The sequence below is a fragment of the Daucus carota genome, chromosome 1, assembly GCF_001625215.2.
Source record: "Daucus carota subsp. sativus chromosome 1, DH1 v3.0, whole genome shotgun sequence".
Lineage (NCBI taxonomy): Eukaryota > Viridiplantae > Streptophyta > Magnoliopsida > Apiales > Apiaceae > Daucus > Daucus carota.
In genome coordinates this window covers 54,451,309-54,478,393 of record NC_030381.2, presented here as the reverse complement: position 1 = coordinate 54,478,393, position 27,085 = coordinate 54,451,309, and the positions used below count along the sequence as shown (strand labels likewise).

Genomic DNA, 27,085 nt, shown 5'->3' with positions numbered 1-27,085 from the left:
CATACTTAGCAAGTTCCTTTACTGTGTCAAAACCGGAGAGTATGTTCTTGTTAATGTAAACAATAAATAGATATCACAGAGTTTATTATTTCATCAGAGTCTTGAAAATAGGCTGAATGAAATCTAGTTTAGTTCGGCGCTGTATTATTAGCTTGTAACCACATGACTTGTAGATGTATGGGTTCTGTGTTTTTAGGTTTTGCGCAAGGTGAAGGCCTACAGGGTTGCAGATGATTAGATCACCATACAAGTATACTGTTCCCTGTAAGTCAGGCTGGTGAGTCTGTTAAAGCTGTTTTCTAGTTAGTAGGATGCCTCTCAAATCAATGGATGTATTTCGAACTGAGCTGATACAATTTATCTTGAACATGATTTCAAGCCTGAACCGAGCATTTTCGCTCAGTAAGGAAATTGAATTCTGAAATTAAGCTTGGTAATTAGGCAGTTTGCTCCTGGGAACTTGTATTTGATCCAACCAGTTATATTGCTTCATGCTACTTGATTATCAGGGTATAGTCAGGACTGTTTGTGGAAACATCTCCACTCTGGCTAGAGGGGTCAAGTATCTATGCATCTTACCCTCCCTGTACCCTCCTTCCGAGTGGTACACACCCCAACCGGCACATATAGGTAGAATTGTTCATAAATTCCGTGTACCCTTCTTCTGAGTGGTACACACACCACCCGGCACAAATAGGTAGAATCAGTATTAACCTAAATGGCATCTATGACCAAGGGTCTGCACTGGCCGGAGAAGAGTTCGCTATGCCTAATGTGGATGAGATTGTAAATAGACAAGGCAAATTTTGCAATCCGGTTGTTTCAAGAACTTGAGCACTTGTGGGGACATCCATCAGTTAGTGCTGGCCACTCGGGCAGTCCAAATCAGGCCGGGTCAAGTTGCCAGCGGTCCGAGTTGATGGCAAATGATTCGTAACCGGCCCGTTTGTTTACACGGGTTGGTCTTGTTCTGGGCCAGTCATCAGCCAGTGAACCCGAGAACCGATTCCTGGATTCGCGGGAGCCGGTTTCAATGCAGCGATTCGTAATATTTTACAAGTCGAGCTGAGCCAAATCAAACCCGCGCGAGTCGAATTTTTACGAATAATTAGGCGGTTCGATCCTGCTCATTTGGCCAGCTCTACCATCAGGTTACTGACTTTGAAGAACTTGAGCATTTGTAGGGACATCCATCAGGTTACTGACTTTGTAGTAAACAGCTAAAGATAAATCATTGTGAAACTATACACTTCTTCAATCCAAGGAGTTTACATGTTCTTGGGGTGATACTGGCAACTATAACAATACGGTAGATAACAATACTAGAGCTCAGATCTTTGGAAAAAAAAACAATAAATATAGACAATAAACCAGAAACATTGCTTGCTAACCACCAATATTCTACTTCTTTACACATCTTTATAACGAATCAAATACATCGAGAAAATTGAGGCTCTAGACAATATAATAGAAGGATATGTGACTGAATGAAAATTATGTTCAACAGTCTTCTTTGAATGAGAACATCAGTAAGAGATATTACATCTCACAAATGCATGTAAGCATCATAAAGCTTTAAGCAAACTATACCCCTATTTAAGATGAACAGCAACCAGACTTTTGATTAACAGGTTGTCCCCGGATCTGAACAGTCGGCGGCCTGGCATTATTCATGCCTGGTTGACTAGCCATCCTGCAACCATATAAAAGCCAATATGTAAAGGAAGAATTTCCAAAAAATGAAGTCTCACTCTATCACGTTTACCAAACAATTTGGCAAAAGGCATGCATCTTCTCTTCTTAATTTAAAGCCATCATATATATAATATACATGCTATACCTATTCTTGATGTCAGCAGTCATGGCCATGAAAGCCTGTTCAACATTGGTTGCACTTTTAGCACTCGTTTCCAAGAACGGAATCCCAATTTCATCTGCAAATGCCTACATAAGACACAGAATGCAACCGATTCAATTCCATTCTATAAAATATCAGAGTACATGAAATAATTCAACTAAATAATATAAAAATATATTAGCACATTTTACCTTTGCTGTTTCGGTAGACACGACCTTCTGTGATGTAAGATCACATTTGTTTCCAACTAAAAGCTTGTTCACATTCTCACTTGCATAACGGTCGATTTCACTCAACCACTGCTTAACATTGTTGAAGCTCTCTTGATCTGTCACATCATACACAACCTGCCACAAAGTACAAATGAAATTAGATGATTTCTTATACTCCTTTATGGGAAATGGTGCAAGAAAGCAGAGGTATCGATTACATACAATGATACCATGTGCTCCACGATAGTAGCTGCTAGTAATCGTCCTAAACCGTTCTTGTCCAGCAGTATCCCACTGTTAATGCAAGAAAAAGTATTGATATTAGCACAAAGTACTAAGATATAATAGAGATGACCAAACAACATCCACAAAGCATAAGAATATATATATCTATGCTGATTTGTATGAAGGGTTTTGGTCCCTGACAACTAATTGTCAGGGAGGCTTTATCTAACACACAGCTCCATTACCATCAGATCTGTATTTCAAGGGTTTGGATTGAAACTTTTATTTTTAAGTATCCGCTATAATATTCCGCGGATAGGGACTTTTCCTATCCGCGGAAAATTTCTGCGGATACTTAAAAAACGAAGTTTTAATCTGGACCCTTGAAATATAGATCCGACGCCCCTGGAAGTGTGTGTTAAATAACCTGTCCTTGACAACCAGTTGTCAGGGACCAGGACCCTTGTATGAAAATACAAAAACATGTCCAACAAGGAGACGGAATTAAAATTCAAAATACTTTGTCACTACAAACACAGCCATTATCGATTTTTGCACAATTAGTAAGAGACACGTGTCAGGTAAACTGTCTTGTGTTAGAGGAGCACAGTTTAAGATCTTTTCAATAAAATTTATCAAGTCGGAGACACGTGAGAGATGGTGTTGCTCAAGTTCCATAGTGGAATTTCCCACTTGAGTCTTGAACCAGTGTATGCTTAATAAGTGAGCCGATAGCACTCTTAGCAGTATCACTGTCCACATGAGATGACCAAATTGACCAGGTAAATTTATAAGAGGCAAATTGATGTTGTATCAGAGACCATTTTCTTGGAACCAATCATAAAAGGATTATTTGCCACCAGAAATAGACGGTCCATAAAGACTTACAATTTGAAGTTTTATAGTTTTGCCATCTTGCTCCACGGTGCGGATTTTCTGTATAAAACATTGAATGAATAATATTAGCAATAAGATTTATTACGAGTAAAACTATTCACAAAGACAATGGCTTACAAAGTCAACGCCGATAGTGCTTATATAACTTTCCAAATATGAATCATCCTGCAATGCAATGATATAGATAACGTTAGGATGTAGGCATCTTTTGCATGTAATAACATATGTAACTGACTTAAGTATGACGTGAAAAGAAAGACCAAACTTTATCCATAAAATAGACATCAAAACAGAACCCATCTGGTAAGGCTTTGTTCAGTGCCTTTGCAAAGCTTTTTAACAGTCCCCTTCGTTATTGGCAAGAGATTATTAAATCGGATGAATACCGTGACCATATAGGCGGGTAGATGGATCAGGTTTATGTTGTTATAAGAACCAACGAGTAAATTGGCAAGTAAGAATGTGGACTGTGTGAACTCATCAATATTCCAATCAAAAGTCTACTTGTCCATGATCCATACCTGATTGTTTATTTTTATCAAGTGTCACCTATACACATGTACTAACCACTAAAGTACAACGGATGATCAGTCTATCTCGAGAGAATCATTTAAACAAATAACTGTTCATGCGACATACGTACATGTCAAACGATATAAATAAAACATCTTATAGAAGAAAAAGCACTTACAGCAAACCTCAAGAGGAGACATGATTTCCCAACGCCAGAATCTCCGATAAGCAAAAGCTTGAACAGGTAGTCACTGCAAAGGGCCATACACAGAAAAACATTTCTATCAACATAAAAAATTAAACTATAAAATTCAGTTTTTTGGTCGAAAATATCGCAAAGTATGTGTATATCATGTTCTCTCACTTCAATTCGAGTACAGCTGATAATATTCAATTTTTATTACTCGACTATTTATCAATACCTAACATGCCAATATGCTATTCGAAAAAACAATAAAGATAATATGCTGCTCCTAAAAGTGATACAAAATGCCAAGTCACTCGCATAAAATTCTTATATAACCATAACTACTTTCCGGTTACCACTACAATAATACCTCAATTAGACTCCCAGTTAAATCAACCGGAAATTGTAACTTCATATATAAATCAGATTTATTTCGCTATCTGAAACAGCATACTTTCAGCTAATTTACCTAAATCAAAGCGATAATGAAACCTAAATTGACAGCATCAGTATGTATATAACCCTGTAACTAGAAACAATTAACAGATCTGAAGCGACACCACTTGATCAAATCAATAAAAAGACCTAATAAATCGTAAATCGTGACCAATCAGGAAGCTTAATCACATACCCAAATCTAATTCTAAAACAATACCTAATCATCGAGAGAGAGATGGAAGAGAGAGGGAGAAAGGGAGGAGAGAGAGAGAGAGAGAGAGAGAGAGAGAGAGAGAGAGAGGAATTAAAGAGAGTAAGGGAGAGATGGAAGAGAGAAGGAGAGAGAGAGAGAGGGAGAGAGATATGGGGGAGGGAGGGAGAGAGAGATGGGAGAGAGGAGGGGAGAGAGATGGGGGAGGGAGGGACAGAGGGGAAGAGAGAGACTTACTACTCTTGATTCATGGCTGAATTGGAGATCGGCGAGAGTCCCGATGAAGATCAATCGGGAAATTCGAGCAGAGAAAGATAGATACAAAATTTATACGTATACGTGTGTTTTTAAGTGCTTATATAGCCGCTATTTTTCGTATTGCACGCTACTACAGTGGAGTACATGTAATCAACTAATCATGGAGTAGTATAATCCTGTAATTTATTTTACTCGAGGGCGTATTGAATACTTTATTTCTATAAATTATTTTAGTTTTATTTTACAAACTATGCTTTTTAAATTTTGCCCGTTTATTATATCAAAATTTTTTGAGCAAAAGGTATTTCCGCTAATATTTAAAATGAATTGATAAAAAAAATAATAAACCGTATTTTTTATTATTGTTTCTTGTAAAAGAATACTTTCGAAAAGAATATGATGTTTTTTAAAAATCTTAATATGTATGCTTTATATGTGCATCTCCAACCATTATTAAATCATTTTTTAATAAGTTAGTAAAATACGCGATTAATAATAATTTAATATATTTAATAACGTAACAATTTCAACTTATCTGAGAAAAAGGTTGAAGATAGAATTAGGATATAGAAAAAATTGATATTATTCCCTCAGCTCATTGATTTCTATACCCTTTTCTTTTGTAGATATCCCATTCGATTCTGGTTATAAAAAATAGTAAAAATTTATTATATAAGAATCCATTTACATTCCGTATCTTCTTCCACTATTCTCATTTTATATACTCCTTCGTCCCCTTAACATGTCCATTTTTGACTAGTCAAATTGATTATACTTTGATTGAAATTTACATGTATCAAATAATTGAGAACTATAATAAAAAATTTATATCACTGGGAGGTATATTTAATTTATTTTAATATGTAACTTTCAGATTTTAAAAAAAAATAAATCAATAATTTATAATATTTAGTCAAATGTTGGTCAATTTGACTTCTTGAAAATCAGAATGAACATATAAAAAGGAATATAAAAATGAAGAAAGGAGCACTAAATATTGATTGGTCTAACCAACCAACTTTCTTGCCCAAAAACCTAATGTAAGTGGGACGGATGGAGTATAATTTTAAGTATTAAACTAAAAGTATTTGATTATCTTTTTAGAAATATTCTTATATTTCTTTTTTGCTATATAGATATCTAAGATGATATGCTCTCTTGGAATTTGAATTTTATATATGCATGTTTTTTATAAAAAACCTTCGAGAAACATATGAAAAAAAACATATTTTGCTGATTTTTTTATATAGGCATACAAACAAAAAGCAGCACAACCCCTCATAATTTTTCATATTTTACATGACGACAAAACAATATTCCAACAATCACCCAAACAATAACAAAATCAACAAAAAAAAAAAACAAAGTCCCGAATAAAACTGCGTAGACCGGTCAATTCTCAAACAACACATGTTAAAGACAAAACAAGTTTACAAGTCTCACGGAAACAAAACACAACTGTCACCTTTCTTACAACAAAGCCACACAACTCCTCTGTGATCTGATTCAACTCCAATCTCAAACAACAACACAAGATCATTACATTGTCATTAACATGAACAGATCTTCCAGCTCAAACACATTCTCCGACACGAAACGAAATTCGACATTGTCAGCTTCACCATCCTTGCCTTCCTTGGTGATGAGACAATCCTCTATGTCACCTTCACCATCTTCATCAGAGTCTGATTTGTTGTTGGATAATGAATTGCCGTCTTTGCATCCGAGTTCTTTTCTGGCTATGAGGCATAAGTCCCGGGCCCGGTTCGCCAAGTCTTCTATTCATGTTATTCCTTTCTTGTTGTTCCTCTGTGGCCTTGTGCTCTGGATCTTTTCTAAACCAGGTTTGTTTATTTTAAATCACAGATCTTTTTTTCTTTTTTTTAATAAAAAATAGTAGTAAAATACAAAGTATAACGGCCCTCAGAGCGTTGTCTGTGAAAGATTAGATGTACGCAGACCTTAATGCCAGTGGCGGATCTGACTATAAAATTAAGGGGGGTCAGTTTTCTTGTAAAAAAAATTAAGAGGGGTCACGAAAAAATTAAGGGGGGTCAATTTCAATTTTACAACCTAAAAATATGTATAATATTAAAAAAAAAATTTTAAGGGGGGTCAGTTGCCCCCTCTTGCCCCTTCTAAGATCCGCCTCTGCTTAATGCCACGTCATAACAACATGTTGTGATAGGGATGTGGGCAAAGTGTTTGTTGGGAGACGCTGATTTAATGTTTAATAATTTGTTAGTTTTTAAGAAATTAAGTTTGAACTTAAGGTTATTTTTATTCGAAAAGTTTAAGTACCTTCCTTCTTGATACATTTACTTCAGATGTTGCAGTCTTGATGTTACAGAGCACTACCTTTAGCCTAATTAAATACTTCTAAGGTCTAAGAAGACTATGCCAAATGGGCACTTGATCGCCAAAAGAGAATAATTGAAGAAAGAGTCTAATACTCTAATTCATGCTACCCTATAGTAAACTTAATACGTTGTTGGTTCTTCTTCCTTTAGGCATGGATGGGATAGTGCAGAGACTAAACCAATCCAATTTGTCTGAGCTGTAGGGAGAGCCGTTGTATTCTGCGCCTATTAGGCAGAGTCAGAGAGGATACAAAGACGTCGAGATTTATTATCAGCAAAATAGGTGTATAAGGTCTAATGAAAAGTCTAGATAGTTTGCTCCAACAGGTTCAGGACAATCATTACCAAGGACTTGATCCGTTATTTCGAGAGGTTATAATGTGCAGTGTATTTTTTCCCGCGCTGAGATGAATGCCAAGTTATGAACAATCTTTTGTTTTAAGGTCGATATTTATAGAGTCTGCATCCTTTTGATTCAATGTTATTAAATTTTTACGATGCAATGATCTTTTTACAGATACGAAAATTCTTTTTAATGCCTTTGTTTAGAACGAGGAGGGGAGCAGGGGTTGGATATTGCCATTATTTAGTGTTATTTACATTCTAATATTTTTTAGCATTTTCAAATAATTAAAAGACTGGACCTCATTCTGGGGAAATCTTTTTAAGCTCCAGAATTTGAATACAAAGCTGTTAATCTCTTATACAGCAATTGCTTGGTGACTAATTTTGTTTCTATAGTGGAGGTCTGACAATGGAAATTAACATTAGACGATGGTGACTGAGAAAATTGGACAACGGGGCAGTTCAAGGGGCAGCTTCAAACTTCAGAGATTTTTGATCCAGTTTTTTGCGGATTAATTTGTGAAATGCATTACCAATAACAAGTTTTGAGGGAGTACAATCCCTAGGGTTTTTATACTAGTTGTATTGTTTTCTCAGTGAGTGAGTGGCATAATCTTTAGGTATATTTATTGCTTACTCGTGCAGATCTCTCTAATTTGTACTTAATTCACAATTCATGTAGAAAATAGCACAACTGTTATATACTGCAGTACGGTAGATTTCTATAAATAAACAATTTGATGATTGACGAGTTTTGTTTTTTCAAATTATGTGCTATGTGAAATTACTCTCTAGCTTATCGATATGTTACCAGGAAATTCAAATGGTCAGCCTATTCCTGTGTTTATGTTTTTGCTGTCGTGAACTCGTGAATAGATTAGCTCATTGTGAAAGTTTCTGGTTTCTGGTATCAACCCAAGCCAGACTGCCTTGGTTGTAATGACATTGTTGATTGTTCCAAAGAGAGCATGCCGATGGAGTATCCATCTGCAGAAGAGTTCCACAAGCCCTATGCTCCGTGCTTACATGGAATCATTTGTCTGTCAGTTGATAATGCTTAAAAGATCAAGAAACCAGAATAGATAAGAGTGTGAATCAGTTAGAAGTGACTGAACACCAGACAACCTGTGCTGAAAATCAACAAAACCTTATTACATTTCCTAAAGAGTCTAAAAATCACCAAACCTTCTCGAAAGAATCTAAAAAATTGCTCATACCATCTCTTTTTTACTCTCGGTTCTGTGGATGTCCTAAAGACAGCAACAAAATTGATCATAAAGCTAACTTGTCAGATTAACAACTTCTTTCTCATTTGCTTCTTATTTGTCGGGGTTCAGATATCATCGGGCATGTACAATCACTGAGTTGAGAACTTCTTGTTAGAGGCGGAACCAAGGGAGGCTAATTTATGCCGAAGTCCAGGCTGAGTCAGAAAAATCAATATTTTTTTTTAAATTATGATTAGTCATGTTTCGTTTCTGAAATCAATAAATATGATTATTACTGATAACAACCACCCTAATGACAATAAATTTGCCAAAGTCAAGTCTAATAAAGATGTTTAACTTCTTCATAAACGTATTAGCAGATGATTTCAACCACTATAAAAATATATCCTTAACAAATCATCAACGGTATTTCACACGACTCCACCATTAGGATTTACACCGGTCTTATAGTGCTTGTAATAAACAGCACATGCTCCACAACTAATTGAGACTTAAGAGGACGAGAGTTCGAACACGATGCTGAAATTCAGAATGTTTTAAGAATGGACCTGGTATTAATTGTATGTCTGGTTTGATGATAAAAAAAACGTTTTTTATTTTTGAAAAAGTTAAATAAATTTTAGATTGAGGTGTTTGGAGACAGTTTCAGGAAATAAATTATAATAAGAAGTATCAAATAATAGAAGATCGATATAATAAAAATTTTGTTCTCAGGAAATAAAAAGCAGAAAATAGCGTGGACTAGTAGGATTTGTTTCGAGCTGAGGTTGGAGTTCAACAATGATCAAATCATAATTTTAGAAGTCGAAACCCACTTCTATATAAATTTAATATATTCAAACCCGATTTGAAAAATCAAATAATATATTCAAGAATTCAAATATATTAGCCGAACTCGAGATGTTCATAAACGGTTAGATTTTTTCGCATTTCATACTTGCCAGAGTATTGAAAGTTGATCATTTCTGTCCAAAATTATAAGAATATTTTTTTCACCGTTTCACTTCAAACCTTCTGAATAATAATCAGTCTTATTTTCACAATTTCACTTCAAGACTTCTTGATCTTACGTGAACTCAGCTACAGATTCATATAATTCCCGGACAATGGTCGTGTTTGGAAGTTAAATGTTTGGGATAAAATTAGAGGTTCGAGATAGTTTAGACGTTTGACCATTTTAATCCGCTAATATTAGTGTTTGATAGTTAGCGGATTGAAATAGAAGTTTTGACTCAAAAAGCTAATTTTCAAAAAGCTACTTTGAGGAGTTTTTTGAATTAGAGGTTTTGATACGTGTCACTAAAAACTAATTAAACACCTATTAACCAAACAGTTTTACAATAAATCCTTGACCATTGGGCTATCCAATCGTGCTTATAATTTATAAATTAAATTCTCAGACAATTTTTGACAAGGGCAGCTGGACCCTTTCCGGCGTTTCCGCCTCGTCCAATTTATACATTTCTAAGATCTCAACTAATAACTGTAATATTGTGCGCCAAATAAATGCTTATGTAGGCTTTATGCCTTTTAAGTTTCTGCCCCATCTTTTTAAAAATCTTTTTATAACTTGTGGATAAACTTGCAACTATATGGTTTCAAAAAAATTTAAGTTACAATTTTTTTCGAAAATACGATATAATCACATATACAAACTCCTCTGTAGCGGTAATTTGAAAATTAACTACTTTCAATGAGTATTGTAATCTCATTTATAATTTTGACGATTTTTTGAAAATAAATTTGAAAATACAGATATTTTTTCAAATTTCTCAAAAAATTACTACATTATTTTAATGTTTATTCATAAAAAGTAAAATGTTTCCACACTTGGATTAGAAACAAAGCTAACTTAAAATTTTACAAGGAAAATTTACAAAATTTTTCTTTTTTTTTTGATAAGAATTTAATCCTTTTGTTTCTAATATTAATCAATTAAAACCAAAGTTTACTTCGAATAAAATATCAAAAAACTGTATTTTTTTCGGCAAAAAAAAAACTGTATTTTTTCCACTCAGAACAACATGAATACATGATGGCCCCCTAATTAATGGTACATTGCGTTTCCAGAAAGAATCACAACACCCACCTAATAAAATGCCTAAGAAAAGTTGAACAACATGTCAATGCAAGTTACACGGTGGGTGCCGGATCACGATATTAATGAGTAATGACAACGATGCAAGAGGGTGCCATGGTCCATGCCTTGTTGGGATATTTGATGCTAATGAGAATGAGATATTTTGAATGATATATATTTCTGATATTTGGGTTTTCTTATTTTTATAAATAAATAATTATTAAGAAATATATAAATATGTGCATGCATATGTAATATAGGTGGTTTTTCTATTTATTTAAATAAATATAGAACTTTTATAAATATTTACTTAAAAAAAATCTCAAATGCAAAGATAAGTTAAAATCTAGTATCCTACATGTGAAAAAGAAAAATTATAAAATTTCTCAAATCTCAAATTTGGGTCAAAAATAAATAATTGAAAACATATATATGTCTAATTTATTTGATTTTATCAAAAATAAATATTTTATTCAAAAAATGTATATGAAATTATATTTATTTTTTGAAAATAAATATTTGTTTTCGTGAAATGTTAAACATTGGATAGACTTATTTTTTATCTCCAGATAAATATGTAATTTTTGTAAAATAAGCTCGTGTTTTCTTTAAATAAATTTAGCTGCTCATTAATCTATTTGTAGAATAAACAACTAGAAAAGTTCTCTGTCAAAAAAAAAACTAGAAATGTTCTTAAATATCTCCCAACCTCTCAATTACGCCAAGAAAATCAAATTAGTTTCAATTTATTGAAGTTGAACTCCTTTAGCAACTTGTCTCAACCAGAAAGGATCCCACTGCAGTACTACTTCAATCAAAACCATAATATTCTAACGCTAATAATCCTCTTAAAATTGCCAACCTGAGTAACGATCTGTCGTCTTCACCTACAAACATTCAATTCTGCATCTACCGCGAAAAGTTTGCTCTTAAATGTAAGAGTGCATAAATTGCGAGTATAAATGTGCATGATTGATCAGCTGGTAGAGACATTGCAATGACAAACAATAGCAACTCCATGGTACAATATGAAGCCTTTTCGAGTGTTGTACCACATAAGCCAACTTTTCCAAGGCCATCATTTAGAATCTCAGCCGAAAAGGATTTGGAGCCTGGCAATTTAAAGCGGTGTTTCCACATGCTTTTATGTTATGAAAGGACCTCTAGTGAAGATTCAGGGTGGATTGTGGCTGGCTGGACTAAGACGTCGATGGCTATGGCATTGTCGGATAAGCCAATGCTGGCTGGGAGGTTGAGAGGAGTTGAGGATGGGGGGCTGGAGATTGTGTCAAATGACAGTGGTATAAGGCTAGTCGAGGCGCGGATTCCAATTACGTTGAGTGAGTTTGTTGGATTGAGGTACAAGGGAGAGGTGCGGAAACAGCTGGTTTATTGGAAGAGTATTGATGGTCAGGATACTCAGTTTTCGCCACTGATGTACATTCAGGTAAGTTTTTATGTTGTATTTGGTTGATATGAATGATTATGAAAGATTGGAATAAAATGAAGAATGAACTCCGTTACGGGCAACTGTTAAGAAATTGCATTCTTTCCTCCGTTTCATTCCTTACCTCGTGTGCTAGAGATGCTCCATTCTCTCCTACCCGAATTTCTTCTCAAACCTCATTGTTGCAATTTTGCACTCGCTTAATTTTTATTTTTCTTTGTTAATTTCAAGTAATTTTACCCATTCCGTTTTCCACAACCAAACACAACATTAAAATTAGTACTTCTTTTGTCCGCTCTACTTGAGACACACTCTGGATTTTTTAATAAGCAGGCTCATATGCCTCACAGATTAGTATATGTTCTGAGATAGACCTTGGTACGACAAATGATATATTTAGTTTATAATAAATTTAATATTGCAGGTGACGAATTTCAAATGTGGTGGATACGCGATAGGCATAAGCTGCAGCATACTTCTAGCCGACCCTTTTCTGATGTCGAGCTTCCTCAAGAAATGGTCCAAAATTCACATGAACCTTTTCAGTGAATCCCAGACACAGAAACTCCCTCTGCAATACCTCCCTAATTTCGGAAAATCTGACTCAACTCCTGTATACGACCCAAATTACGCGACTCCACAAGCAACCACTGAACAAACTCTGATCTTCAAATTTGCAAACTTGACAATGGACAACGAAATGCAAAGCATTGTTGCACTGTCATGCATTGAGAAGGCTCACCGCAGGCTCGGAAAAGAGGTGACTTCAGATTTTTCATTGCTAGTCAAGGACCCTTTCAACAATGTGTTCAAGATTGTTACAATTATTGTGAAGGATGTCATTTCACTGGAATCTTTCGAGAACTATACTGCGAATCACGGGGAAGATTGTAGCTGGGGTGATTATGTTGATGCTGGTGGCATAAACATTGCAAAAAATAACAATCCTGTTGATACTGTGTGTTGGATCTCTTCACCGGTTGAGCAAGACCTGGTCATGATTATTTCATCTGGTTCGAACGTGACTGTGGTTGTAACAGTTTCGGCTACAGATCATGCGGTAGAAATAGCTTAAGCTTGGAGAACATGCTCTGGCAATTTTTTTAAAGCTCAAATAAATTTCGGGAAAAGTTATACGAAGATCATTGTTTTATCAGAAATTTCAGAGATTATAAATATACTGCAAGTGTACCGCAAGGAGAACATGTTTATAATATAATTTGTAATATTATGAGTACATATATGGTATCCGAGTTTTACATTAAAAATTGATCTACATAGAACTCAATTGAATAAATCTCCGCTAAAAATAGTAGATCAGTTTTTTTTTTTTTTTCTAATATAAACCTGTTTTCTTATAACAACTTAACAAGCCTACGTGCATATTTCATTTCAGAACTTGATCTTTCTAGTCGTAGATATGTGTATGTTGAAATATAATATAAGATTAGTGTAAATTTTCAAGATTTTAGCAGAATCCGTAACTTAACAACGCAATGAAATAATTAATAGTTCTCTTTTGTTGTGGTTGCCTGCATTTAATTTCAACAATTCAGTAGCTTTCTGTCACTGGGGTTGCTGTATTGAAAGTACCTGTCGTGCATTGTGGCAATAACGGAATGGTAGCTAGATCTTGATAATTCTTCTCGTCCTTTTTTGCATGCTTGAAACTTTGTACAGTACTCTCCTAAACATGGAAAAGAAGTTTCTATCATAAGCAAGGACACCTGATTATTAAAAAAAAAAAAAAAAAGGTTTCTATCAGAAATTTTTCGATGATTCCTGCCATGATATCTCTTTTCGTCTTCCACTATTTTTACCCTTTTCCAATTTTTTTTTTTTGCAAAAATATTTGGGATAATACTAGCATTATCTTTTATTTTTTATTATTCTAATAATTATTAGATTTGTTAAGGTCTGAGCCTCTTCACTACCGAATTAACTGATGCACGAGAAACCTTGCACATCAATTTTACTTGAATATAAAATTATTCTAATAATTCTGATAAAATTATTTAAATGTATGAGTTTGAAAAATGAGCAGCTCCTTGCCAGCAGGCCATTCCTTCACTTGTTCGAGGAGCGGTAGGCTTGAGATTATGATCTTTTAACTTGGAGCGTGTTTGCTTGGATTTGTATGTCCGGTTTTTAAGTAATTTTTTGTTTTAATTTTATAAATATTTGTGCAATAAGTTAGAAGTCACAAAATAAGTCTTAAATTTAAAGTTAAAAGTTAGTAAAATATATTTTTTATGAATTTATTTTATTTATATGAATTTTTAATAAAAACGAATTTCAACGCTAAAATAAATAATTTATCAAATTGTTTTCTAATTATTTTTTATAACTCATAAGTTGTTTATAATTTAAATTTACCTAAACAAATTAATTTATAATGAATATTTATTAAATTAAGTCATTATAATCCACAATTCATAATTTTAAATATACCCAAACGAGCTCTTAATATAATAAATCTTCGGCTTAAATTATTTGTTTGAATAATTTTATATTATAGATGATTTGTGAGTTATTATAATAATAATAAAAAGAATTAATAATTATTTATATTGATTGGTTTTTATTAAAAAATCATAAAAATAAAATAAACTGATAAAAAATATATACCAAGTTATGAGTTTAAGCCTAGCTTATTTCTAACCGACTTTCATGAAAAAGGGCTTTTAAAGTTTGACATAAAAACCCATCCAAACACGTTCATAGACAGCGATGCCTCACCAAGCTGCTGGCATTGCTAAATGCGCCGCTCAAGCCAACTCTAGCTCTATCTTGCATTGCTTATCAACTCGCCGACTTGTTAAATCAAGTTGTCTCAACCATAAAATTATGTAACTGCACTACTTAAGCAATAGAATTCAGAGTTTCCTACTGTCCTCATCAAGAATCTTGCTCGTTCACCTATAAACATTAAACTCTGCATCTACTCCGAAATTTCGATGTTATACTATGGGGCTGTTTGGCTGAGCTTAAAATAAGTGCTTCTTGTTTAAAGTAAAAATATGAAATAAAAGTTAGAAGCAAGTTAAGACTTAAAAGTGATTAAAGTATTTTGAAAAGAAGCATAAGTCATGAATAAAAACTAGTATTCTGAGCTTTTTATAAGTACTTCTTAATTTTTCATAAACGTTACGAATAAGTGCTTCTAACTTATAAACCCAGAATCCTGGCTTTTAAGCCCCAGCCAAACACATGTGTTGGTGGCCTGCATGTATAAATTTGGACACATGATCAACTAGCTGACTCACAGTAATGGCAAACAGCAGCAACCACATGGTGCAATACGAAGGTTTTCTAACTGTTGTACCACATAGGCCAACTTTCCCGAGGCCATCAGTCCGAATTTCAACCGAAAAAGACAGGGAGGCAGGCCTTTTGAGGCAGTGCTTTCGTATGATTTTATGTTATGAGAAGGCATCTAGTGATGATTCTGGCTGGATGGTTGCTGGTTGGACTAAGACGTCGATTGGAATTGCGTTGTCAGAGAAGCCAGTCTTAGCTGGGAGGCTAAGAAGAGCGGAAGATGGTGGACTAGAGCTTGTCTCGAATGACAGTGGTGTAAGGCTAGTCGAGGCGCGGATTGCATTGAGGTTGGATGAGTTTGGTGGTTTGAGGAACAAGGAAGAAGAGCGGAAACAGCTTGTTTATTGGAAGAGTATTGATGATCAGGACACTCAGTTTTCGCCACTAATGTACATTCAGGCATGTTCCTAATCCTAGATTCTTTCTTCTTTTGTTAGTCAATTTAAGGATTATACTAGATGTACTTCTACATAATGTCAGATTTTGTAGTTTCCTTTAAAGAGATGTACTTTCGAGTTTTAAGTTCCCATCAGAATTGGTCATGACTATAGGCAGACAAGATATGATCCCAGGCCCCTAAATTTCAGTCAAACACGCGGTTTATATATGAATTGGACCCCAAAAGCTGATTTTGACTGAGATCCCCTGAACTTTAGGGCCGGCCTTGGTTCTAATTAAACACTTTCTTGGCTAGAATAAACTAAAACATAGAACCTTAATTAGGTTTTTGGATGACTTGGTGAGATTTGAGCGGATGTAAGGTCTGCGTGCATTTTACGTCCCGACTTCACACCAGGCATGTTTGGTTTGATTTTAAATGAAATAAAATTTTGCAGGTGACAAACTTCAAATGTGGTGCATATGCAATAGGAATAAGCTGCAGCATACTTCTAGCTGACCCTTTTTCAATGTCAAGCTTCCTCAAAAGATGGTCCGAAATTCACATGAACCTTGTCACTGAATCTTTATCTCAGAAACTACCTCTGTTCTACCTCCCTAATTTCGGAAAACCCAACTCAACTCAGGTATACAGCCCGAATTACGAACCTGCAAAAGAAACCAGCAGGCAGACTCTGATCTTCAAATTCGCAAATTTGACAGTGGACAATGAAATGCAGAGGATAGTAGCATTGTCATGCATTGACAAGGTGAACCGCAGGCTCGGGAAAAAGGTAACTTCAGATTTTTCCTTACTAGTCAAGAACCCGAACAATGATATGCTCAAGATTGATACAATTAGCGTGAAAGAAGTTTTATCTCTGGAATCTTTCAAGAATCTAACTGGGATTAACAGTAAAGATTATAGTTGGGGTGAATATATTGATGCTGATGGAATCAACATTGCAAAGGGAAACAAGCCTACTGAAACTGTCTGTTGGATTTCTTCACCGGATGAGGAAGACCTGGTCATGATTATTTCATCTGAGTCGAACATGACTGTAATTGTAACAGTTTCAACTACAAATGATGCCTAAACTCTGATACCATGTTAAGTGACCAATTCTCTCAAAACAAACCTCAAGGTGTCAGGAGAGCTTACCAGGATCATATGGTATTATAACATAAAAGATCTGGTACAAATAACATATACTCATCTAAGAGGTCTTTGAGGTTGTAGGTGCAATGCCAATATTAGTCCTATTATGGTTGCTGATAGAGGCGTGACTGATGCATTTTCTGGTGTTAATGGGATCGGCTAATCACTCTGCTTGTATTTCTGAGCTTATCGCGACACTACTACTTTATTTCTCTTGTAAACCTGTTTTCTTATAACAAGTCTATGTAAACACTTTATTTTTTAGCTCATAAATTGTAGCAAAAGATATTATAATCGGACTTGAATACTAAAGGATTCGGCATTGGTTCTGGAGTTGTATGTTGGAATGATGAGTATTTGTTTATGTCGAAACTTGAAATATAATATAAGATGCTGGTAAATCTTTCTCCTAAAATCTCGAGGTATTAGCAGAGTCGCTTACTTAAGGGCATAGTAAAAAATATAAGTTGCTTTCGCTCCTTTTGGTTGTTGCATTCAAGTAAAGTAGCTTTCTGTCAACGTGGTTGCTGCATTCAAGTACCCCTGATCTTTGCAGCTGCGACAATGACATCTCAGCTGATTCTTAAAAAATTTCTTGTCATTTTTCTTAGGATACTTGCAATATCCTAAGAAACTCAGATCGACAAACACCCAAATGACAACTGTTTTATCTGTATAATTATTATGGTCTATATGAATTTAATTATAATATGTGAACTAAATTTGATAGCTGAATAAATGATCTCACGTTTCAGCTGTGGATTTTCATGTAAAGCAAGTCGGTTGGTTAAGAGTCACTGATAAGTATCATATGACTGATCATTTTGAGAAAATGTGCGTTTCAAATCAGAACACGATAGTTCTGTCAATTTAAGCAAGTTGTCTCGGCCGACGGCCAGTAATGATCCCATTGCATTACAGTTGAAAGCAATAGAATTTTCGACGCTCCTTTGGTCGACCTCAATTGGATCTTGCTTGTTCACCTTTAAATATTTAGGTTGCGTTCACTTGTATGGAATGAAACGAGGCGAGAATGGAATGAATATTTATAAAAGAAAATTATGAAAAAAAAGAGTATGAGAAAATAATGACCAAATTTGAGTGATTCTAAATTTTCCGAAATATATGGTTAGAATTCTAGTTCAAATAATTTCGAATGAAATGATTAAAAAAAATGAAAATTATACATCACATTCCAAATTTAGTCTTTAGAGTACAAATTTCATTCCATTCTCCCTGTTCCATTCCATCAAAGTGAATGTAGGTCTACCCGAAATTTGATATTAGAGCATATCTTATGCATGTATTAATATGTACATTTGTTAAACTAGTTAAAATTATAGCAATGGCAAACAATAGCAACTCCATGGTGCAACATGAGGGCTTTTTAACTGTTGTACTGCATAAGCCAACGTATCCGAGGCCATCACTTCAGATATCAGCCGAAGAAGATAGGGAGCTAGAGAAGATTCTGGCTGGATGGTAGCTGGTTGGACTAAGACGTCGATGGGAATTGCATTATCAGATAAGCCTGTGCTAGCTGGGAGGCTAAGACGAGTCGAGGAGGGTGGACTTGAGATTGTTTTGAATGACAGTGGTATCAGGTTAGTCGAGGCGCAGATTCCCCTGACCTTGGATGAGTTTGTTGGATTGATTTTTGCAACGTTTTCCAATGATATATTCAATATTGATACAATTAATGTAAAACAAGTTATTTCACCAGAATTTTTCGAGATTTTGACAGGGGTTTGACAGTATGAATTCTAGTTTAGGTGATTGTATTAAAGCAGATGCAATAAGTATTGCAAAGGGAAACAAGGCTGTATAGATTGCATGTGTTGGATCTCTTCACCAGTTGAGGAAGGCCTGGCTATGATTATTTCATCTGATTTGGATGCGACTGTGATTGTAACGGTTCAAACTACAAATGATGCTATAGAAATTGTTTAAGTTTATAGAAAATAATATAACTTAATGTAAATTTATGTCATCTGATATTTATGAATAGAAAAATACTTAATTATAAATCATAGATTACATTCAAAGTTTATTTGTGTACACATTTGTACTAATGTTGGCCTGCTAATATAATTTTATATTTTTTGTTTGTTATTTTAGTATTTTTGTATTAAAATATATTATCAGTATCAGTATATTTTATTTAATATATACTTAAAAATATTTATTATAATACATTAAAATATATTAACTGAACGATAAAATATATTTAATAGGATGTAGGAGAAGCGTGTTAATTATCATAATAACCATAATAATAATAATTATTATTATTATTATTATTATGTGTATTTACTTTGTTTTTTTTTTGAAAACCGTATTTACTTTGTTGATGTGAAATAAATATTTTTGAAGACGCTAAGGTCAAGGAGAAAGTGATTTATTATTATTTTTTTAGTACTAAACAGACCTGCCAAAAAAATTATAAAACTCTGATTTTTTGCCCACGTTTAACTTCTAAAAAATAAATAAATTAACATACAAAAATAAACCCGAAGAGAAGAAAAAGTCAAACCTAAAAAAGAAAGCAGAAAATGGATCATGGATGTTTATGTTGCATAAAATAATCAAGAGACAAAACACATATTAGGGCCTAGGAGTTGGGTTTGCCGAAGTGGGCCGGGTTGACCCGTTTTGATATCGACTTCATCGGAGCTAACTTGGCTTCTACTTTCCATGAAAATGGAATTGGAGAGTATACTGTATATCTGTATCTATACTTGTTGCATAGAAGAATTGTAAAGAGAGAAAAGCTTATTTTTAGTTGAATAAAAATGGAGGGTAGTGTTAAAAATGGTGTTATGGTTGTGAAGAAGCAGAAGATGAAGCTAGAGAACCCATTTAATTTCAAGGTGGCTCAAGTTTTTACAGGCTTTGGCATTGGCTGTGGTGTTGGGATTGGCAAGGGCTATCCTTTGAATCTTGGTAATTCTTTAACTACTTACTTTGTGTGTGTGTGGGGGGGGGGGGGGGGGGGGGGGGGGGCAATTGAAAGTCATGAACTTTGGAGGAAAGATTAAGCAAATGTAGAGAGAGAGGGCATTAAAATTTAGGAATTTTGGAGTAAGATTAACCCAATGTTAGTCAATTGAGAGAGAGAGAGAGAGAGCATTGAAGTTGTGAACTTCTTCTGTTCATTATTTCTATGTGTTTGTGTGTGTGTGTGTGAGAGAGAGAGAGAGAGAGAGGCATGAACTTTGGTGGAAAGACTAAACAAATGTAGAGAAGAGGGGGGAGGGAGAGAGAGTGAGAGCATTGGAAGTCATGAACTTGGGAGGAAATATTAAGTGTTGTGTGTGTGTGTGTGTGGGGGGGGGGGGGGGGGGGGGGGAGCATTGGAATTCATGAACTTTGGAGGAGAGATTAAAGCAATATTATTAAGCTGTTATAAGTTAATCTTGTTCCTTTATTGTTTGGTTTGAATGTGATTTTAATGAGAATGAGTTGAAGCGTTTGGGTTATGTGATAAATTTGACATCAACTCAACTGTGATGGTGTCTAGAGAATGAAATTATGGATATATTATACATAATGTGTAACGTGATATAAAATGGGTATTTGTAAATTTTGGTTGGATGGATGCAAAGAAACATTATGTTTTCTTGGATCATGATTGCTTGGCTTAAGAATTTTTTTTGCCTTCCTGTGTTTCAGGTGCAATACCGATGTTAGGCCAAGTAATGTCTGCTGCTAGAGGGGCGACTGATGCTTTTTCTGGTGTTAGTGGATCGGCTAATCACTATGTATGTCTGTTCCATATCTTGACACTATTTTTTATATCTTTTCTAGACCTGTGTTTTTCATAACAAGTGTATACATATTCTTCATTTTCAGCTCAGAAAATATGGAGTAAAAGATATTAAAGTGGGACTTGGGTGCGGAATAGGTTTCGGCCATGGTTTTGGAGTTGGTAAGTTGGTAGACCCTACTTGGTATGATGAGTATATTTCCCGTAGATTTTGAGAATATATTGCTCTAAAGTTATAGTGATTTAGCACCTTTCTTTCATTTGTGGATGCCTGCATTCAAATTTGATTTTTTTGTTATAATCGCTTGACTCGTTTGTAATAGCTGTCAAACTAGCCTACAATCAGCCTGCTATGAAGTGGAATAAGAAACAGTTCAACCCCTTAGCGGTTCAAATGCTTAAATTTTATATCAAGTATTGCATTATATATATATAACAAACTAATTTTATACACCATATTAAAATCATATAATATGCTATTTTCATTTGTTAATAATTTGATTCTGTCGTCCAATACTCTAATTAATAATTATGAAGTGAGCGAGACAGAGATGGGCAGCGCGTAAGCATTGAAAGCAGAAATTTGTTAACAGTCCTTATGGATCAGAAGCTGGCAAGGCTGAAAGTGGTATTGTTGTTTATATATCAAATGGCTAGTAGATATATCAGTTTAGCTAATTAAATTAGGTCAATCATTCTCTTGTTCTTTTACTTTTGAACACCCTTTTGTACCTGATCAATAACCCATATCTGCTATTGTTTTCAAAGTGCTTAAAGTTGCAATTTTCTGAACATGAATTATCCAACCAGTTCAGTTGGCTGTAATCGTATTTACATTAAAATGCTGATGTGTGATGATGTTATTGAGACGTGGCTTTTTCTATTTATGGCCGATTGAAATGTGCTTCTGGTGTCAACAGCAATACCTGCATACTTTTCACATTCCCGGGTTTCTGAATCTGTTATATCAACTTTCTAATGTCAATTAATGTTACTTTCATACTTGTTTCCCAGTCATCACATTGCTCTAATGCTCAGATAGTGATGTTTCTGAATTATGTTACAGGTATTGCTGTGAAGCCTGCCGTGTTTCAACAAGTCCAATCTCTCTTTTTTGTATGTATCCAATTTAGTTAAAAATGCATTGTTATTTACAGTGTTTATATCACTTGCCTCGTATAATATATCGTCAATTTGATAGCAAGCAGTGACAACTATGATGGAAAAGGTCGCCCCCAATTTGTCCACTACTGAAGGTATCCTTCCAGCATCACTGCAAAGTGGCATGGGCATGACCATCCCAAATGATCCAGCAAATCAAAATCCATTTGAAAGTTTCGGTCAATTGGAGAAAAACATCCCTGATACTATATCTGGATTGTCGAATCCAAATTCACAAAAAGCTTCCGTGTCGAAAAGCTCTCCACTAAACACGCCATATGGCAGCCGAACAGAGAAGGTTCTTGACAGTTTTCTGAAGAATCCAGCTTTCAAAGGCGAAGACAGAGATTCTAATAAGCTGTTAAATGACACTGTATGGCCTTCTTTATCCCTTTCTTTATATACTATGTGATTGCTGCTCAGAGAGTAAAATATTGTGGATGCCATTTAACACGGGTACTATTTTATCATAAGCTTCATGCTACTGATTTGCCTGCTAATATCTACATTGATCATCAGAAAACCAACCTGTAAACAGTTGCGAAATCTTTAGTATTTTATCAGCTAGCTATCTAGTTATCAAGGCTAAAGATCCTACTGAGTTCATGGTTAATATGAGACAGGCTGTAAGAGTTCAATCAAATTATTGAGAGTTTGATAAATTCTTTAGCACATCATCCCATGGCCCTCGTTCTATAGTTCCGAATCATTGGATGCTAAATAATCAAACCTTTGATGTTATGCAAAATATCTATTCTTTCTAAGTATATCATTACTGAATCCTAATGACTGAATGTTGCTTTTGTAGGCCGAAAACTTGAGGGCGGAGAACAATATGCTTCAACTGGTATGCTACACATAGCTATCGACATCCTTAATTTCATATATTATAAATCAGTTTATTAAATTGCATCGCAGTATGAGAAAGTCTCTTCTCTTAGACATTGTCTTTACGAGACCTGGCCCTCAATGCTGGATGACGATATAAACTAAAAGCACTAACATGAAAAGTTCAGATATGAACTGTTTGTGGTCAGTCACTACTTTCAACTTTTTGTTCAAAATGATATGGTTGTTTAACTATGTCATAACTCATATGCAATCTGGTATGCGGATTTTATCTTGAAGATCTTGTGCTTGCATAGTTGCATGTATGACTAATATGCCTACTTTAGGTTTCAAACTAGCCTGCTTTGTTGGCAGTTCTGAGAAGTGTATCTTTGTGATTTGTAAACTTCGTCAGTTATCTATCATATGATTGTGTGGAAGAAAAATTTAAACATTTTATCCATTCAGGTTTTAAAGCACCAACAAGTTATTGACGAGCTGATGGCAGAAAACAAGAAACTCCGAGAAATTTTGGTAGAAGACCTCAAAATTGCACCCAGCAAGCTACACGGTAGCTACTCAAGTAGAAACTCTTCGCCTTGTACTGATTGTTTTGAATGTCGTAGGAAACAAAGAAGAAGATAGCTGGATCTTGAAAGTTAATAGTAATTTATTGAGGTCAATCCATTGAAGCTTTTGCTATATAGATAATAAAGCTGCCATTTTTTCAAGGCAAGAGTTGGACTTAGATTTAGAACAATATCTCGGACCATAATCGAATAATCGATCTATATTATACCAAGTCAATATCATTAACCGACCACCAAGTCAATATGTTAAATTTACCAACTATTGGATGAACTTCCTCTTCCAAGTTTTAAATATGGTTCAAACTTGGATTTTGACATGGAACGATTTCCAACAGAAGGTTTCCATTTGCCTTAGTTGCAAGGCTGCTTAGACATAAGATCATCATATTCCAAATCATCCATTGTGCTCTCATTCTAGATAGCTCTACCTCCATACTCAATATACTCTACCTCTAATTTATTTTTATATATAATATACTAATTAAATATTATATATACCAAAATTTGACACTTTGATATCAATATGAAATCTTGTTTATTTAAACTGTTAACCATGATAGAACTTTCACCAAATACAGCCCAGAAGGATACAATTATGTATATTACCTGCCATCACTGGTAGTCTCTGTTTCTGTCCATGTTTATTCTTCAAATCCCTCATCTTTCATGGTATATAAAACTTCGAACAGATACTAGAAAATAAACATGAAAGAAACTAACATAGCTATTAAATAAGTTTCCAATTTCAAAATACGAGCACAAGTCTGAGTACTGAGCATAAGAGATCTAAAGCATAGATCCCAAATCATAAATAGTGGCTTTCTTGCCTTACACTTCTTTTAACTGGCCACGGGCACTTAATTGTCTTCTGAACTGGCAAATCATTTCTGTCTTAATAATGAACTAATTAATCGCTGAGGAGTTGTAGCGTGGTGACCAAGCGGGGGACTCTGGTTCTCTGAATAAATAGACGTCATTCCTTGAAGGAAAACCAGACTAGGCGTATAAGTATAGCAGTCCCCGTAGGTAAGAGGTTTAGTACCCGGAATGCACTTCAACGTATCTGTTTTCTGGTCATAGCGGTAAATCTTACTGTAACCATGTAATACAACCTCATCACCATACTTGAATCCTTGTTCCAAGTCCCGAAGACGCCAAAAATCATCAAATGGCCCAAAACGGTATATCTTACTCCAAAAACCACCACATCCCTTGTCCTCGTCCAAAGAATACACATCCACTCTACCAGTTATACATGGTTCATAGGCCATTAAAGTAAGAAAATCCCTCATATTCAAGACTTTAAATATCTTTCCAACATCAAAATCAGAGGAGAAGCGAGGCAACAGCTTGAACCTGTTACTCGTAGCATCAAACTTGAGCACGTTCAATGTAAACACAACATAGTTCCTACGAGCAGGGACAATGGCAGAACAAGTCCAATAAGGAGAATCCTTGACCATGGTAGTTGGATTGAGTGAATCCCATGACTTACTAATAAGCATCTCGTAAACAGGATCATCAAAGCGGTAGTGTATCCATGAAACAGAATTAGAGGAGTAAACAGCATACCCATAACCTGACGGATCAAACGTCCGAGGCTTGTAGGAGATGGCCACCTTGAAATCATTACTTATCGGATCAAAGCCGAGGCCAAGCATGTCCACAAGACCTCCTACTCCTAGAGGCGGAATGTGAAATTCCTTGGATTTGCGAATTGCGGGGTTCCACAAGGACAGAACGTTGTGGTAATTGATGCAAACTAATCCATTGGCAGAACCGATCATATAGTACTCTCGGTCCCTACGGAAGGAGAAAATCTCTTCGCTGCGGGATTGAATACTGATAACGCCTGATCGATCAGCCACGAGGCAGTCGCGGTGGTTAGGGTTTTGGTGAGTGCTGTGTTGCTTTACAAACTGTGGATCGGAGAATAGAGATCGCCATGACTTGCACACGCATTGGAAACGTACCGCTGATTTGATTGGGAGGCGTGTCAGTATCTCCGCTTCGATCAATTCTTTCGGGAGCTGCGGACTCGTGGCTTCGCTTATCTTTGCATCCAAATCTCGATTTCTCTTTCTCTTTCTCGGGGAAGATGATCGGATCCTTTTTACACCCAACCTCTGCGGCGGCGGCGGCGATGACCACGTCGTTTTCGTTTTTGTTTTAGGCGGTAATGTCATACTTCTCAACTTCTGTGCCAGTGATACTTCCGATGACGGAACCCTAATTTGAAAAGCCATCAGATAATTCTTTCTTCGATTCTTCACCACTTAGAGCTGGTTTGTAACTTTGTATCAGTTAAAATCGAATACAATCCATTTTATACTGGGATATATACAGGGAACTGATAAATAAGTTTCAAATTTTACTATTTAAATTCCAATTTAATTTTTTCATTTATCCAAATCGCATTTTCACCACTAATATGGATGAAAAATGTGGAGAAGATAAAGGTAAATCCCTTAAATCATAAATCTTGAATCCATTTTGAATGGCTTTTTACACCCCCTGCCCCGATTCTTCATACTTATTTACAAAAATTGCCATTCAAATTACTACAAATGACTGAACTTTTAACTATAGAAACTTCCAACCCATGTGCACTTTCTGTTCTCGGCTTCAGGAGACTTTGCTCACATAATATACATATATAATGTATGTATATGCTAATCACGTGCTACTGTCTGGCTATTTCCCCACTGAACATAACATCCACCTCTTTGCCGTGAATTCTTTTGGCAACCAGACAAGAAACAATTTCGCTTAAAAATTGACTACAGCTCTCATCCTTTCCTCTTCTGTACTTCTTGGCAACTGGGATTCAAATTGACTATGATTTTGAATTTCAAACATTGACCACTGATCTGCTATGGTTTTGTTTGGCATGCAGACAAGATTTCCATTCACTGTCAAAATTTAGGGAGGTCTATTCCTTTTCCTCTCCTGTAGCCCTTTGCAGATGGTATTAGGTTTGACTAGGGATTTGAATCCAGAACACATACTGCGTTCAAATTTAATACTGGAGAAGAAGAGCATTTCATCTATCTTCTCTCTCCATGAAAGAGGTATCCACATTTTTTCCTCACCATAGCACAAGTTTCAGCCATTCTAGGGACCGAGATATGTAAATTTCATTGTTGATCTTTTATTTTACAGGTTAATTATAATCATCTAAATCTTGACAACTCTCCATTCTTAAACAGTGATGGTTCTGGTGATTTCACGTCCCTCTGCTCAATTAAGCAGGTAAAAACCTATGTTTGTTAAAGTGCTAATGATGTGTTTGATCTAACATGTCTGAAAAAGGTTCCACATGAAAAAGAAGAAGGCAGATGGTTTATAGCAATACAGAAAACACTGAACCAAATGAAGGTCAGCATCATAATCCTCATAATCCTGGTGAGTGTTTTCTCTCTACTATTTATAAGTTTTAGTTTATTTACAGCTCCCCATTTATACATCACAAACATATTATTAAAGGTGATTTGATTAACACTCCCGGGAAACAATCATTGTATCTATCTTAAATCTTTTATTTTGTTATATTAGGTTTGTTGTCTTCCACTAATCCAGATTGTTCTGTTACTCCTAGACGTCCTTTGTGTCTTCCATCAAT

The 27,085-nt window shown here is 35.1% G+C and overlaps 5 protein-coding genes across 5 annotated transcripts; 3 read left to right on the top strand and 2 right to left on the bottom strand.

The window, feature by feature from the left end:
- Window positions 1-1,366: 1,366 nt before the first annotated feature.
- LOC108204765 (ras-related protein RABD2c) lies at window positions 1,367-4,934 on the bottom strand. The gene is made up of 8 exons (XM_017374373.2): window positions 4,779-4,934; window positions 3,884-3,956; window positions 3,310-3,357; window positions 3,184-3,231; window positions 2,293-2,364; window positions 2,050-2,205; window positions 1,841-1,944; window positions 1,367-1,693 (listed from the first exon to the last, which is right to left on the bottom strand). Exons 1-8 carry the CDS (start codon window positions 4,790-4,792, stop codon window positions 1,597-1,599), a joined length of 612 nt encoding a protein of 203 aa, XP_017229862.1. The 5' UTR covers window positions 4,793-4,934; the 3' UTR covers window positions 1,367-1,596.
- A 6,755-nt stretch (window positions 4,935-11,689) lies between these two features.
- Window positions 11,690-13,499, top strand: LOC108215011 (salutaridinol 7-O-acetyltransferase). Its single transcript, XM_017387323.2, has 2 exons — window positions 11,690-12,260; window positions 12,685-13,499. The coding sequence occupies exons 1-2, from the start codon at window positions 11,811-11,813 to the stop codon at window positions 13,333-13,335; spliced, it is 1,101 nt and encodes a 366-aa protein (XP_017242812.1). The 5' UTR covers window positions 11,690-11,810; the 3' UTR covers window positions 13,336-13,499.
- A 2,007-nt stretch (window positions 13,500-15,506) lies between these two features.
- LOC108215591 (hydroxycinnamoyl-CoA:piscidic acid hydroxycinnamoyltransferase) lies at window positions 15,507-17,447 on the top strand. Its single transcript, XM_017388099.2, has 2 exons — window positions 15,507-15,980; window positions 16,418-17,447. Exons 1-2 carry the CDS (start codon window positions 15,531-15,533, stop codon window positions 17,054-17,056), a joined length of 1,089 nt encoding a protein of 362 aa, XP_017243588.1. The 5' UTR covers window positions 15,507-15,530; the 3' UTR covers window positions 17,057-17,447.
- A 2,252-nt stretch (window positions 17,448-19,699) lies between these two features.
- LOC108204454 (uncharacterized) lies at window positions 19,700-23,556 on the top strand. The gene is made up of 7 exons (XM_064086134.1): window positions 19,700-20,061; window positions 20,791-20,879; window positions 20,971-21,046; window positions 21,951-22,000; window positions 22,086-22,418; window positions 22,854-22,892; window positions 23,342-23,556. Exons 1-7 carry the CDS (start codon window positions 19,911-19,913, stop codon window positions 23,516-23,518), a joined length of 915 nt encoding a protein of 304 aa, XP_063942204.1. The 5' UTR covers window positions 19,700-19,910; the 3' UTR covers window positions 23,519-23,556.
- Window positions 23,557-24,344: 788 nt separating this feature from the next.
- LOC108224988 (F-box/kelch-repeat protein At3g23880-like) lies at window positions 24,345-25,709 on the bottom strand. The gene has a single exon (XM_017399772.1). The coding sequence runs from the start codon at window positions 25,707-25,709 to the stop codon at window positions 24,345-24,347; it is 1,365 nt and encodes a 454-aa protein (XP_017255261.1).
- Window positions 25,710-27,085: the final 1,376 nt, after the last annotated feature.